The following is a 17,127-nucleotide window of genomic DNA, read 5'->3' on the forward strand; positions in this document are numbered from 1 at the left end:
AAAATGATAACTCCCCTTCCTTAGGTGCCCCCAGAGCCTTATTCCAGCTCTGGTGATACTTTAGTGTTTCTTGTATTGATTCCATTGCCAGCCTTCTACCTTGCATTAGTCCCATTCTCAGATTACTTTGTTGAACATATGGCCAGCCCCCATTGCATTGACAATATCATTAATCGTTCCTCCTTTGCTTATTGCATCACCCTTGGAATAGCTCTCCCCTTCACTTATGCCATTGTCTACCAACCCAACCTGCACTATTAATTCAAACACCCCCCATCACAGTGCACATTTAGCAATCTTTAAGAGAAAGATATAAAGTATTAATGAAAAGTTGAAAATTCAGTCGACTGCAGGACAGGCCAGGGGAGAGAGATTTGGTGTCAATAAAAAAAAGCACTACAAGTAGCCCAAAAAATAATATACTGTTAATTTTATATTTGTTCTCCAAAGTAAAAAGAAAACATGAAATAAAAATGTAGATTTTTAATCTTGACGTATTCACATGGTAAAGGCTGGAGACAATGAGTCATCTTTGGGCAGGCACTTGAGAAATAAACAAGTAGGAGAGACAGGGACGGCAACAGGCGCAGGAGTGACAGCCCCCTCACATCTTCACTCCGAGTAGCTCTCATTCATGCCTCCATCCTGCTATACAGTTCTGATTATACAATGACAATGAAACCAGTGACAAGCATTGCTGTGAACCAGTTAAAAAAAGCTAAGTGTAGTGGAGATTCATCTCTAGTTCAAAATTGGCCTTATTTGCAATGTCTACTTTTTCTTTATGGACTACACTATGATGCTATACTTTGTTCCCAATGGGCTGACCGCACCCCCTTCAATGACTGACCACACACCCTTACAGTTGGCCAGACCCCAATGTAGTGGGCCCTTGCCACTGCATTCCCCCGGTGGGCCCTTCATAGCCCAGTCTGACACTGTATATATAAGCTGTGTAAACGTAAAGTGTCCAATAGTAGAAATACAATAAACATACAATACACAAGAGGGCTCTATAAATGGGACTTTATTCCAGTGAACAAACAATTGGCAGCTCCACCATTTTGTAAGTATAAGCAATCTGACTCCATGATAGTGCTGAATCTGCAGCTAACCACAGGATGTGATGACATACCATGTCTGTATTGTGTGAGTGACAGCAATCTGACTACATGATAGTGCTGAATCTGCAGCTAACCACAGGATGTGATGACATACCATGTCTGTATTGTGTGACTGACAGCAATCTGACTCCATGATAGTGCTGAATCTGCAGCTAACCACAGGATGTGATGACATACCATGTCTGTATTGTGTGAGTGACAGCAATCTGACTCCATGATAGTGCTGAATCTGCAGCTAACCACAGGATATGATGGCACCATGTCTGTATTGTGTGAGTGACAGCAATCTGACTCCATGATAGTGCTGAATCTGCAGCTAACCACAGGATGTGATGGCACCATGTCTGTATTGTGTGAGTGACAGCAATCTGACTCCATGATAGTGCTGAATCTGCAGCTAACCACAGGATGTGATGGCATACCATGTCTGTATTGCGCAAGGAACACGTCCATTAAGTCTTCTGCCTTAATCGTTGTAATTTCACTGGCGTGAGTTCAAGAGTTTCAATTGTTTTCTTACATTTTAGATGGTGTGTAAGTGTAAGGAACCTTAACCGGATGTTAAACTGTAAGGTTTTTTGTCTATGGAATTTCATAGCTTTTTGTAAAGTTAAAATACGTATATCCAATTCAGAAACATATAATTTGACGGCTGGTAGGAACCACTTGGCCCCTCTAGATTCCACTATTTTTCGTAACCCCTAATAACTAAGTATGTTTAAATTGTCCTGTTAGATCAACCTCTACCATCTCTGTTGGATGCCTATTCCACCTATCCATTACTGTTTTGGTAAAGTAATTTTCCACAGATTTTCTCTAGTGCATGTCTTTTTCTCACACAATCCCCCTTGGCCACCAGCTTTTATATCACCAGTTATTATACCACCGCATCCCGTCTCATCCGCTCCCCTTCTCCTCCTCTCATCCGATCCCCTTCTCCTCCTCTCCCTGTCTCATCTACTCCCCTTCTCCTCCTTTCCCCGTCTCATCCACTCCCCTTCTCCTCCTCTCATTCGCTCCCCCTCTCTTCTCATCCGTTTCCTCTCCTCCACTCCCCCTCTAATCCACTCCCCTTTTACTCCTCTCATCAGATCCACTCCCCTTTCCCCTCCCCCTCTCATCTGCTCCACTTCTCTCATTCACTCCCCCTCCTTCTTTCATCTGCTCCCCTTTCATCGGCTCCGCCTCCTCTTCTTTCATCTGCTCCTCTCCTCCCTGCTTCATCCGCTCCTGCCATCATCCTCTCATCCGCTCCCCTTCTCCCCGTCATCCGCTCCCCCTCTCCCCTTATCCGCTCCCCTTCTCCTCCTCTCATCTGTTCCCCTTCTGCTCCTCCCATATTATTATTACTGGGCAGAGAGACCGCTATATAATAGAATAAGGAAACTGCAATAACTTCCACACATAAGCGATCTATTCCAACAGTATTTTGTTAATTACACACATTCCACCTGTCTGTGGATGGCAAATAAATAACAGCATTTTAATATATTATGTGACTGAATCATTGAACTGCCCTCCATAACGCAGTTGCCAATATACATTTAAGTATACACTCTGAAAATGTATTTAGGCCTGGTTTTGTTTTTAAACTACATTACTAAAATGAACAATAATTTATTTAGAGTATTTCTGCATTCCTGTTGTATGTCTCTCAGCTCATTAAATTTTCTCTTGCATAAATTCTTCAATGTCAAACAAGATCAGATTGATTTGTAAAACTCACATGTGTGAGTTCTCAGATGTCGAATAAGATATGATTTTTGTGTAAAAGTTTTTTCACACTCAGAACATGGAATTGGTTCCTCACCTGTGTGACTTCTCTGATGTGTAAGAAGATTTGATTTACGTGTAAAATTTCTCCCACACTCAGAACATGAAAATGGTTTCTCACCTGTGTGAGTTCTCAGATGCCTAATAAGATGTGCTTTATGTGTAAAACCTTTCCCACACTCAGAACATGGAAATGGTTTTTCACCTGTGTGAGTCATCTTATGTAAAACAAGACATGATTTTCGTGCAAAAAATTTCCCACACTCAGAACATGGAAATGGTTGCTCACCTGTGTGACTTCTCTGATGTGTAAATAGATTTGATTTACGTGTAAAACTTCTCCCACACTCAGAACATGAAAATGGTTTCTCACCTGTGTGAGTTCTTTGATGTGCAACAAAATTCCACTTTTTTAAAAAACATTTCCCACACTCAGAACATGAAAATGGTTGCTCACCTGTGTGAGTCATCTTATGTGCAACAAGAAACGATTTTAGTGCAAACCGTTTCCCACACTCAGAACATGAAAATGGTTTCTCACCTGTGTGAGTTCTCAGATGCCTAATAAGATGTGCTTTATGTGCAAAACCTTTCCCACACTCAGAACATGGAAATGGTTTCTCACCTGTGTGAGTCATCTTATGTATAACAAGACATGATTTTCGTGCGAACCATTTCCCACACTCAGAACATGGAAATGGTTGCTCACCTGTGTGACTTCTCTGATGTGTAAATAGATTTGATTTACGTGTAAAACTTCTCCCACACTCAGAACATGAAAATGGTTTCTCACCTGTGTGAGTTCTCTGATGTGCAACAAAATTCCCCTTTTTTAAAAAACATTTCCCACACTCAGAACATGAAAATGGTTGCTCACCTGTGTGAGTCATCTTATGTGCAACAAAAAACGATTTTAGTGCAAACCGCTTCCCACACTCAGAACATGAAAATGGTTGCTCACCTGTGTGACCTCTCTGATGTGCAAGAAGATTTGATTTTTGTGTAAAACTTTTCCCACACTCAGAACATGGAAATGGTTGCTCACCTGTGTGACCTCTCTGATGTGCAAGAAGATTTGATTTTTGTGTAAAACTTTTCCCACACTCAGAACATGGAAATGGTTGCTCACCTGTGTGACCTCTCTGATGTGTAAGAAGATTTGATTTTCGTGCAAACCATTTCCCACACTCAAAACATGGAAACGGTTGCTCACCTGTGTGACTTCTCTGATGTGTAAGAAGATTTGATTTTTGTGTAAAACTTTTCCCACACTCGGAACATGAAAATGGTTTCTCACCTGTGTGAGTTCTCTGATGTTCAACAAAAATCGACTTTCTTAAAAAACATTTTCCACACTCAGAACATGAAAATGGTTGCTCACCTGTGTGAGTCATCTTTTGTGTAACAAGAAACGATTTTACTGCAAACCGTTTCCCACACTCAGAACATGAAAATGGTTTTTCACCTGTGTGAGTTCTCAGATGTCTAATAAGATTTGAATTATGTGAAAAACATTTCCCACACTCAGAACATGAAAATATTTTATCACCTCCACGAGCTGTACTATGTGTAGCAATATCTGAGTTATCTGTAGAGCATTCCTCATGATTAGAAGGATCAAATGATATATCTGCATTGTGAAATACTAGATGTATATTTTGGTTATTGCAGTTTTCTACTGGGGAATCTTGTATGATGTTTTCATGCTTTATTTTAAATTCCGGAGAAAAAAATAGATGTCCCTCTGAGGTATTCCTGCTCTTGTGTCCACCTGTCGGAAAAAAAAAGTAGAGATAGACATCTTACATCTAGCTATCAAGTATCTAGCGCAAAGTATAATAAAAAATGTGATCTTTGTTGAATGCATTCCTACAGATTGCTGCACAAATACACAAGAGTGCCACTTCACTCTGAAACTTAAACAATATTAATAAATGTGTATCTCAGGCACACACCACATGCAGCACAGAAGTCCAAATCTGTATAAAAACACTGTCTTGTATTGAAAACTGTTATTTTTGTTTAATTTGACTTGCTCCTTGGTACCTTCAACCAGTGTGAGCAAATAAAAATCACTTGCTCCAAAGACCTGCTTGAGAAACTTCTCTATCATGTGACCTACAGATTAGACCCAAAATCTAATCTGTTCCCAGCTGTCTGAGGTTTGGACCCAGCTTACCACCACCACCGCTCTGTCCGCTTGCCAACAGCTCTGGCCAGTGTGATAGGCCAGGGGGATACATCCACAGCAACCCTGAACAATCGGAAGAGGTCAGGAGAACCAGCCCAGGTGCACCAGCAACGGGGGTACAGTAGCAGCGTCAGTTATCCAGAAGAAACTCGGTTCTGGATGCCGGTAAAGATGTCCAGTGGTGGCAGCATTTGTAAGCCCCTCCAACCGCGGTGAGAGGGCGCTTTCGGGATAACGAAAGGGAACGGTGGCAACATAAGCCAAGCTGGTTATCGGCAACAACAGAGAGGGTGGCATAGGTGGTCCATCCTGTCACATTAATGCTGATATTCATTACTGTGGTATCTTCCCTGCACACAGACCAAACCTCTGTGTCCGTCAATGTCTCTATATGGTAAAAAGTTCATTCAAAATTAATATATTCCACAACAAACTGTAGGTAGACCGTATCTACATTTATCCAAATAAAATCACATTACTTAATACTAATTGCTCTGATGCTACAGCCGTGCTGGGAAAAACCCGCAATACACATCCCTTTAGCGTAATGAGTATGTTCTGGCCGATACGATCGGCACATGCTATTCAAACAAGTCATTCCTAATTATTATCATACCTCAGCCGTGCCAAAACAAGATCTCAATACATATCCATTGAGAAAAAGTATATGTGCCGACTGATGCGATCGGCATACACTAGCAAATGACACTGCCTTCTCAATTAAAATTTTACAAATTAATTAGCCTCATTGGTCTCTCTATACATTCATAAAAAAAGAGGGGACTCCAAAACTTGTTAAAGCTCACCATGATTGTCATAGTATATCGCTATATATAGGACAGACCTCAGTACAAATCAACGGGCTATAGATCGATCTTTACGTGCATCCACACAAAATATCATTGTAGCATATGACATGCACGTTAATATATCATAATAATCATTAATCCCAAATTCTGAATTAAACATTTTCCAGTATATTCATAAAATGAGAAAAAAACAAGATCCCTTATTTCATAATTAAACTGCTTCATAACAATACGCTATTTGTTGTGGCCAAATAGATGCTGAATAACGGATACCAATGTATCAAAAATATGTTATTCTGCCACCACAAACATAAGGCTTAGACAATATTCCTTCCCTATTATTCATGTATCCCTATGTGGATTAATAAGAGCATTTTCATATGTATAAGATTGACATAAACCCTATATATAGAATATGATACTCATAAAAGGATTTGTATATTGATATTTGATATTCTGTGTTGTCTTAACCTAAAAACCACTTAAGTTCAAATTCTATATTCAATCCATCCGGAACCAATGTTTTTAATTTATAGATGTTTTCCATTTCAGCATTAGCCAGTCTGACCTCTGATTCTCCTTAATTTTCTTAATTCTACAAAAAAATTGGACACAATCTGTACTACGTTGATGTTTATCCTTACAATGAGCTGATGAAGAATGACTGATGTTCCCTTTCTTTATATTGCGTAAATATTCAGACAAGCGAACTTTTTAGTGGTCGACTGGTTTTCCCTGTGTATTGCTTATTGCATTTACATTGGATCAAATACATCACATTTTTTGAGTGACAAGTAATAAACTCTACAATCTTATAATTAAATCCATTCGCTGTAGATGTATATTCTGTGATTCTGGACAAGTGATTTTTATATAGTCCTACCTGGCAGACACACTCCACATCTGTGGAATCCTGTGGTATTATACTGAAGTTTCTATTTTTTAGGCAATCAACTTCGCACTATTTGATCCTTTAGACTGTGGGCCTTCCTATAGATACATTTTGGGTACTCATTAATATTTTCGAGTGTTTATTTATTACACTTTCATACCTTCTATGATATTTGTTATATTGGGTAATGATAGCAAGTTAGTATGTTTTATCTTTAGTGTCACACGACGGTTATTCGGCTTCCACAACCGAGGACCGACACACTCACCTGTTCCTCATTGATTCATACTTCAGCTGCTGGCGTCCTGATTTTGGTTCTGCACATGCGCGAACTTTACCCTTTATTTCCTCTGCATGTTTTCTAGTGGCTAATCAGTCTGGCTCCAAACTTTAAAAGGCACTTCAAACTTCTCCTCAGTGCCTGTTGATCAAGTTACCTGCCTGGTTAGACTTACCGTCTTGTCTCCTGTGTGTTCTACCTTGGATCTTCAGTGCCTACCTGATACCGATGGCTGCATTATTTAAGCTTCACTGGCCTCCGCTGTGCCGCTGGCTGAACTGTTCACGCTGCACCTGTCTCTGCTGTGCCACTGGCTGAAGAGCTCACGCTCTACCTGTCTCTACTGTACCGCTGGCTTAAGAGCTCACACTCCATCTGACTCCACTGTCCCGTTGGTTTCTGGCCTTGCGTTCCTGCTTCCCTACAGCATCTTATTCTACTCACTCCCCTATAGGGTCTCGCCTGACACTCCTGGTAAGGGTCGCGACCTACAGACGGACGTCGCCAAGTCCAAACCACCTTGCGGTGGTCCCTGGTGAAAACCATCCGTCCGTTAGACTCTGCGCCTTACTGTGAGTAGTGCCAAGTTGGGCAGATCTAAGAATCCAGTTTACCAAACCGTGACATTTACATTTTAACAATCTTGTTCTCTGAATCTTCTTCACTGGCGAGTGTGCCTCTTCTATCAATCCATCTGAATAGTCTTTATTTAAAAATTGTGTTTTCATGACAGCAATTTGATCTTCGCATATATAGTCCTCTGTGAAGTTTCGCGTAATTCGCATAAATTGTCCCAATGGGACATTATTCAACCAGTTTTTATGAGGCGGGTTCGAAACGCGTTGGTATATATACGGAGTAAGACAGCAAGTGTCACCACCCGGAAGGAAAGTGGATGCCCAGGTGTTATGACCCGAGTTTATACATCTTTATGTTGAGCTTACCACCGATTTCTGGTAGAGGTAAATCTGCTGTTTTAATTGAAGAGTCCCTTCTACATATATGTTGCCATGCTGATCTCATCTATTGTTTCGGTAGGAGTATAACTCATTGCCCAATAGAGGATTATTTGTGGCTGAATTTTAATGTTATAAGTTTTATATATGTATTCTGATGCTTGTAGTGACTGAACAAGGAGACTTTGCGAGTATTTTCTGTAACAGGTGTTTCTTACTCACCTGTGCTGATATCTGTAGGAATTTCCTCCTCTTTACACTGCCCTTCACCTCTCACATACGTCTCTTCTTCTCTCTCTGTATCTTCTACCTTAATATCAGTCAGGTCATCACCCTATGTAACCCACAGAAAATAAAATAACATCTTAATTATGTCGGATTTCATGAATTGAGATTAAACATAAGACTATCAGTACATAAGACCCCCAGAGCTGCTGTACAGCTCATATAGTAAGAAGACACTTTGGTATCTAGCAAGACCCTCAATTCCATCTACCTGATACTCCTGCTGCATACTGTGATTTTCCTCTGTACAATTTTGTAAATAATGAGGATGGTGACATCTCTCTGGGGAATTTCTGTTACTGGAACTATCTGTAGAAGACACACAGTGACTGAATACATTGTAGATAGAAGATAATTAGACAATCTGTGTATCTAGGTGCCCTCAAAACTGCTCTGTCCTTTACAATAAATGAAAGTCACCTCTTACCCAGTGATGTGAGCGTCCTGTGATTCTCCATCATCCCGTCCTTGTACAGACCCTGGATTCCTTCTAAATTCTCCCACTCCTGCATGGATAAATTGACAGTAATATCCTGACACCATATAGAAACCTGACAGACACACACTGATACAGTTTTTAGGGTACCGTAATTCCATAAAAATATGCACATGGGGGGAATTCAATTCCCAAAATAACCGAACGACTGCGAGACACCTTGCGCAGATTTTTTACAGAACTAACGCCCATTATTGCTCACACCCCACAGAGGTGTGAGCAAAAATGACTGTTACGTTACACAGTATTAACAATAAAAAGGCGCATCCGAGATGTTCTTGAATCCGACCCATAAAGTCTAAAAAGTAAAAACAAAAACAGATACAAGATTTTAGCCACGTTAATTAGTTGAATCGCTAGATTTTGCCAATAGAGGAAAATAATTTTGATTTGTGTATAGTATTCATATGTCCTGGCGCTTGCTGGACGTTCTTGGGCGCCCTGAAGCCTTCTTAACAACTATTGAACCTCTCTCCTTGAAGTTCTTGATGATCCAATAAATGTTTGATATAGGTGCAATCTTTCTAGCAGCAATATACTTGCCTGTGAAGCTCTTTTTATGCAAAAGGATGATGATTGAACATGTTTCTTTGCAGCTAACCATGGTTAACAGAGGAAGAACAATGATTTCAAACACCCTCCTTTTAAAGCTTCCAGTCTGTTATTCTAACTCAATCAACATGACAGAGTGATCTCCAGTCTTTTCCTCGCCAACACTCTTACCTGTGTTAACGAGAATCACTGACCTGATGTCAGCTGGTCCTTTGTGGCAGGGCTGAAATGCAGTGAAAATGTTGCTTTTGGGATAAAGGTCATTGTCATGGCAAAGAGGAACTATGAAAATAATTGCAATTCATCTGATCACTCTTTATGACATTCTGGATTATATGCAAATTGCCATCATAAAAACTGAGGCAGTAGACTTTGTGAAAAAAAATATTTGTGTCATTCTCAAACCTTTTGTCCATGACTATAAATATACTACTCACGATACCACAGTACTGATAGAGAATATATAGATATAATACACAGTGTGTACTGGGATCTGTCTTATCCCTCTTCATATATAATTGTACAGAACCCCTACTCTATAGAATAATAACATAATATAATATACAGCATACTTGGCGACATGCTGAAGTCGGCGTCCGGGAGCTCCTTGGCGGAGATGGGCGTTTCAGTGGCGGGGCTATGTCATTTAACAGCGGGGGCGGGCCAAATGCCGCAACTCCCTGAGGATGGCAGGACTTGGATCTAACTCTGCTCATTTCACTAGGAAGTGGGCAGATGCAGGAGGTTGCCATACTCTCCCGGGAGACCTAACCGGAATCCGGGAGTCTCCCGGATATTCCGTGAGCGTTAGCAAGTATAATATAATATGGATATAATACACAGTGTGTGCTAGGATCTGTCTCATTCCTCCTCATATATCACTGTACAGACCCCTGCCCTCTATATAATAATAACATAATATAATATGGATATAATACACTGTGTGTGCTGGGATCTGTCTTATTCCTCATCATATATCACTGTACAGACCCCTCTCCTCTATATAATAATATAATATGGATATAATACACAGTGTGTGCTGGGACCTGTCTTATTCCTCCTCATATATCACTGTACAGACCCCTCTCCTCTATATAATAATAATATAATATAATATGGATATAATACACAGTGTGTGCTGGGAGCTTTCCTATTCCTCCTCATATATCACTGTACAGACCCCTCTCCTCTTTATAATAACATAATATAATATGGATATAATACACAGTGTGTGCTGGGAGCTGTCTTATTCCTCCTCATAGATCACTGTACAGACCCATCTCCTCTATATAATAATAATAATAATAATAATAATAATAATAATAATATGGATATAATACACAGTGTGTGCTGGGAGCTGTCTTATTACTCCTCATATATCACTGTACAGACCCCTCTCCTCTATATAATAATATAATATAAATATAATACACAGTGTGTGCTGGGAGCTGTCTTATTCCTCCTCATATATCACTGTACAGACCCCTCTCCTCTATATAATAAACACATAATATAATATGGATATAATACACTGTGTGTGCTGGGATCTGTCTTATTTCTCCTCATATCACTTTATAGACCCCTCTCCTCTATATAATACTAACATAATATAATATGGATATAATACACAGTGTGTGCTGGGAGCTGTCTTATTCCTCCTCATATTTCACTGTACACACCCCTCTCCTCTATATAATAATAATAATAACATAATATTATATGGATATAATACACAGTGTGTGCTGGGAGCTGTCTTATTCCTCTCATATATCACTGTACAGACCCCTCTCCTCTATATAATAATAAAATAATATAATATGAATATAATACACAGTGTGTGCTGGGAGCTGTCTTATTCCTCCTCATATATCACTGTAGAGACCCCTCTCCTCTTTATAATAATAACATAATATAATATGGATATAATACACAGTGTGTGCTGGGAGCTCTCTTATTCCTCCTCATATATCTCTGTACAGACCCCTCTCCTCTATATAATAATAACATAATATAATATGTATATAATACACAGTGTGTGCTGGGAGCTGTCTTATTCCTCTCATATATCACTGTACAGACCCCTCTCCTCTATATAATAATAACATAATATAATATGAATATAATACACAGTGTGTGCTGGGAGCTGTCTTATTCCTCCTCATATATCACTGTAGAGACCCCTCCCCTCTATATAATAATAACATAATATAATATGGATATGATACACAGTGTGTGCTGGGATCTGTCTTATTCCTCCTCATATATCACTGTACAGACCCCTCTCCTCTATATAATAATAACATAATATAATATGGATATAATACACAATGTGTGCTGGGAGCTCTCTTATTCCTCCTCATATATCTCTGTACAGACCCCTCTCCTCTATATAATAACAAAATATAATATGGATATAATACACAGTGTGTGCTGGGAGCTTTCCTATTCCTCCTCATATATCACTGTACAGACCCCTCTCCTCTTTATAATAACATAATATAATATGGATATAATACACAGTGTGTGCTGGGAGCTGTCTTATTCCTCCTCATAGATCACTGTACAGACCCATCTCCTCTATATAATAATAATAATAATAATAATAATAATATGGATATAATACACAGTGTGTGCTGGGAGCTGTCTTATTACTCCTCATATATCACTGTACAGACCCCTCTCCTCTATATAATAATATAATATGAATATAATACACAGTGTGTGCTGGGAGCTGTCTTATTCCTCCTCATATATCACTGTACAGACCCCTCTCCTCTATATAATAAACACATAATATAATATGGATATAATACACTGTGTGTGCTGGGATCTGTCTTATTTCTCCTCATATCACTTTATAGACCCCTCTCCTCTATATAATAACATAATATAATATGGATATAATACACAGTGTGTGCTGGGAGCTGTCTTATTCCTCCTCATATATCACTGTACAGACCCCTCTCCTCTATATAATAATAACATAATATAATATGGATATAATACACAGTGTGTGCTGGGAGATGTCTTATTCCTCCTCATATATCACTGTACAGACCCCTCTCCTCTATATAATAATAACATAATAAAATATGGATATAATACACAATACACAGTGTGTGCTGGGAGCTGTCTTATTCCTCCTCATATGTCACTGTACAGACCCCTCTCCTCTATATAATAATAACATAATATAATATGGATATAATACAGAGTGTGTGCTGGGAGCTGTCTTATTCCTCCTCATATATCACTGTACTGACCCCTCTCCTCTATATAATAATAACATAATATAATATGGATATAATACAGAGTGCGTGCTTGGAGCTGTCTTATTCCTCCTCATATATCACTGTACTAACCCCTCTCCTCTATATAATAACATAATATAATATGAATATAATACACAGTGTGTGCTGGGAGCTGTCTTATTCCTCCTCATATATCACTGTACAGACCCCTCTCCTCTATATAATAATAATATAATATGAATATAATACAGTGTGTGCTGGGAGCTGTCTTATTTCTCCTCATATATCACTGTACAGACCCCTCTCCTCTTTATAATAATAACATAATATAATATGGATATAATACACAGTGTGTGCTGGGAGCTCTCTTATTCCTCCTCATATATCTCTGTACAGACCCCTCTCCTCTATATAATAATAACAAAATATAATATGGATATAATACACAGTGTGTGCTGGGAGCTGTCTTATTCCTCTCATATATCACTGTACAGACCCCTCTCCTCTATATAATAATAACATAATATAATATGGATATAATACACAGTGTGTGCTGGGAGCTATCTTATGCCTCCTCATATATCACTGTACAGACCCCTCTCCTCTATATAATACTAACATAATATAATATGTATATAATACACAGTGTGTGCTGGGAGCTGTCTTATTTCTCCTCATATGTCACTGTACAGACCCCTCTCCTCTATATAATACTAACATAATATAATATGGATATAATACACAGTGTGTGCTGGGAGCTGTCTTATTCCTCCTCATATTTCACTGTACACACCCCTCTCCTCTATATAATAATAACATAATATAATATGGATATAATACACAGTGTGTGCTGGGAGCTGTCTTATTCCTCCTCATATATCACTGTACAGACCCCTCTCCTCTATATAATAATAATAACATAATATTATATGTATGTAATACACAGTGTGTGCTGGGAGCTGTCTTATTCCTCCTCATATTTCACTGTACAGACCCCTCTCCTCTATATAATAATAACATAATATAATATGGATATAATACACAGTGTGTGCTGGGAGCTGTCTTATTCCTCCTCATATATCACTGTACAGACCCCTCTCCTCTATATAATAATAATAATAATAACATAATATTATATGGATATAATACACAGTGTGTGCTGGGAGCTGTCTTATTCCTCTCATATATCACTGTACAGACCCCTCTCCTCTATATAATAATAAAATAATATAATATGAATATAATACACAGTGTGTGCTGGGAGCTGTCTTATTCCTCCTCATATATCACTGTAGAGACCCCTCTCCTCTTTATAATAATAACATAATATAATATGGATATAATACACAGTGTGTGCTGGGAGCTCTCTTATTCCTCCTCATATATCTCTGTACAGACCCCTCTCCTCTATATAATAATAACATAATATAATATGTATATAATACACAGTGTGTGCTGGGAGCTGTCTTATTCCTCTCATATATCACTGTACAGACCCCTCTCCTCTATATAATAATAACATAATATAATATGAATATAATACACAGTGTGTGCTGGGAGCTGTCTTATTCCTCCTCATATATCACTGTAGAGACCCCTCTCCTCTATATAACAATAACATAATATAATATGGATATAATACACAGTGTGTGCTGGGATCTGTCTTATTCCTCCTCATATATCACTGTACAGACCCCTCTCCTCTATATAATAATAACATAATATAATATGGATATAATACACAATGTGTGCTGGGAGCTCTCTTATTCCTCCTCATATATCTCTGTACAGACCCCTCTCCTCTATATAATAACAAAATATAATATAGATATAATACACAGTGTGTGCTGGGAGCTGTCTTATTCCTCCTCATATATCACTGTACACACCCCTCTCCTCTATATATTAATAACATATTATAATATGGATATAATACACAGTGTGTGCTGGGAGCTGTCTTATTCCTCCTCATATATAACTGTACAGACCCCTCTCCTCCATATAATAATAATAACATAATATTATATGTATGTAATACACAGTGTATGCTGGGAGCTGTCTTATTCCTCCTCATATTTCACTGTACAGACCCCTCTCCTCTATATAATAATAACCTAATATAATATGGATATAATACACAGTGTGTGCTGGGAGCTGTCTTATTCCTCCTCATATATCACTGTACAGACCCCTCTCTTCTATATAATAATAATAATAACATAATATTATATGGATATAATACACAGTGTGTGCTGGGAGCTGTCTTATTCCTCTCATATATCACTGTACAGACCCCTCTCCGCTATATAATAATAACATAATATGAATATAATACACAGTGTGTGCTGGGAGCTGTCTTATTCCTCCTCATATATCACTGTAGAGACCCCTCTCCTCTTTATAATAATAACATAATATAATATGGATATAATACACAATGTGTGCTGGGAGCTCTCTTATTCCTCCTCATATATCTCTGTACAGACCCCTCTCCTCTATATAATAATAACATAATATAATATGTATATAATACACAGTGTGTGCTGGGAGCTGTCTTATTCCTCTCATATATCACTGTACAGACCCCTCTCCTCTATATAATAATAACATAATATAATATGAATATAATACACAGTGTGTGCTGGGAGCTGTCTTATTCCTCCTCATATATCACTGTAGATACCCCTCTCCTCTATATAATAATAACATAATATAATATGGATATAATACACAGTGTGTGCTGGGATCTGTCTTATTCCTCCTCATATATCACTGTACAGACCCCTCTCCTTTATATAATAACATAATATAATATGGATATAATACACAGTGTGTGCTGGGAGCTGTCTTATTCCTCCTCATATATCACTGTACAGACCCCTCTCCTCTATATAATAATAATATAATATAATATGGATATAATACACAGTGTGTGCTGGAGGCTATCTTATGCCTCCTCATATATCACTGTACAGACCCCTCTCCTCTATATAATACTAACATATTATAATATGTATATAATACACAGTGTGTGCTGGGAGCTGTCTTATTTCTCCTCATATATCACTGTACAGACCCCTCTCCTCTATATAATACTAACATAATATAACATGGATATAATACACAGTGTGTGCTGGGAGCTGTCTTATTCCTCCTCATATTTCACTGTACACACCCCTCTCCTCTATATAATAATAACATAATATAATATGGATATAATACACAGTGTGTGCTGGGAGCTGTCTTATTCCTCCTCATATATAACTGTACAGACCCCTCTCCTCTATATAAAATTAACATAATATAATATGGATATAATACACAGTGTGTGCTGGGAGCTGTCTTATTCCTCCACATATATCACTGTACAGACCCCTCTCCTCTATATAATAATAATAATAACATAATATTATATGGATATAATACACAGTGTGTGCTGGGAGCTGTCTTATTCCTCTCATATATCACTGTACAGACCCCTCTCCTCTATATAATAATAACATAATATAATATGAATATAATACACAGTGTGTGCTGGGAGCTGTCTTATTCCTCCTCATATATCACTGTAGAGACCCCTCTCCTCTTTATAATAATAACATAATATAATATGGATATAATACACAGTGTGTGCTGGGAGCTCTCTTATTCCTCCTCATATATCTCTGTACAGACCCCTCTCCTCTATATAATAGTAACAAAATATAATATGGATATAATACACAGTGTGTGCTGGGAGTTGTCTTATTCCTCTCATATATCACTGTACAGACCCCTCTCCTCTATATAATAATAACATAATATAATATGAATATAATACACAGTGTGTGCTGGGAGCTGTCTTATTCCTCCTCATATATCACTGTAGAGACCCCTCTCCTCTATATAATAATAACATAATATAATATGGATATAATACACAGTGTGTGCTGGGAGCTCTCTTATTCCTCCTCATATATCTCTGTACAGACCCCTCTCCTCTATATAATAATAACAAAATATAATATGGATATAATACACAGTGTGTGCTGGGAGCTGTCTTATTCCTCCTCATATATCACTGTACAGACCCCTCTCCTCTATATAATAATAACATAATATTGTATGGATATAATACACAGTGCGTGCTGGGAGCTGTCTTATTCCTCTCATATATCACTGTACAGACCCCTCTCTTCTATATAATAATAACATAATATAATATGAATATAATACACAGTGTGTGCTGGGAGCTGTCTTATTCCTCCTCATATATCACTGTAGAGAACCCTCTCCTCTTTATAATAATAACATAATATAATATGGATATAATACACAGTGTGTGCTGGGATCTGTCTTATTCCTCCTCATATATCACTGTACAGACCCCTCTCCTCTATATAATAATAACATAATATAATATGGATATAATACACAGTGTGTGCTGGGAGCTGTCTTATTTCTCCTCATATATCACTGTACAGACCCCTCTCCTCTATATAATACTAACATAATATAATATGGATATAATACACAGTG

General features: G+C 38.1%; 2 protein-coding genes across 4 annotated transcripts in view; both read right to left on the bottom strand.

Annotated features, from left to right (window-relative positions):
- Window positions 1-17,127, bottom strand: part of LOC142151054 (uncharacterized) — an 84,750-nt gene that overhangs the window by 43,318 nt on the left and 24,305 nt on the right. The gene's annotated exons all lie outside the window — the stretch shown is intronic.
- The window catches only part of LOC142151045 (uncharacterized), a 58,487-nt gene continuing 43,575 nt past the window's right edge, over window positions 2,216-17,127 (bottom strand). Inside the window, exons 1-4 of one of the 3 annotated variants that reach the window (XM_075206324.1) lie at window positions 8,731-8,811; window positions 8,522-8,619; window positions 8,248-8,359; window positions 2,216-4,668 (exon numbers count right to left, since the gene is read on the bottom strand). In XM_075206324.1, the coding sequence (XP_075062425.1) occupies window positions 2,828-4,668; window positions 8,248-8,359; window positions 8,522-8,539 (1,971 nt within the window). In that variant the 5' untranslated portion in view covers window positions 8,540-8,619; window positions 8,731-8,811 and the 3' untranslated portion in view covers window positions 2,216-2,827. Of the gene's footprint in view, window positions 4,669-8,247; window positions 8,360-8,521; window positions 8,620-8,730; window positions 8,812-17,127 lie in introns of those variants that run through there. The other 2 variants (XM_075206323.1, XM_075206322.1) reach the window with 2 other exon arrangements.

Source organism: Mixophyes fleayi, chromosome 4, assembly GCF_038048845.1.
Source record: "Mixophyes fleayi isolate aMixFle1 chromosome 4, aMixFle1.hap1, whole genome shotgun sequence".
NCBI lineage: Eukaryota > Metazoa > Chordata > Amphibia > Anura > Limnodynastidae > Mixophyes > Mixophyes fleayi.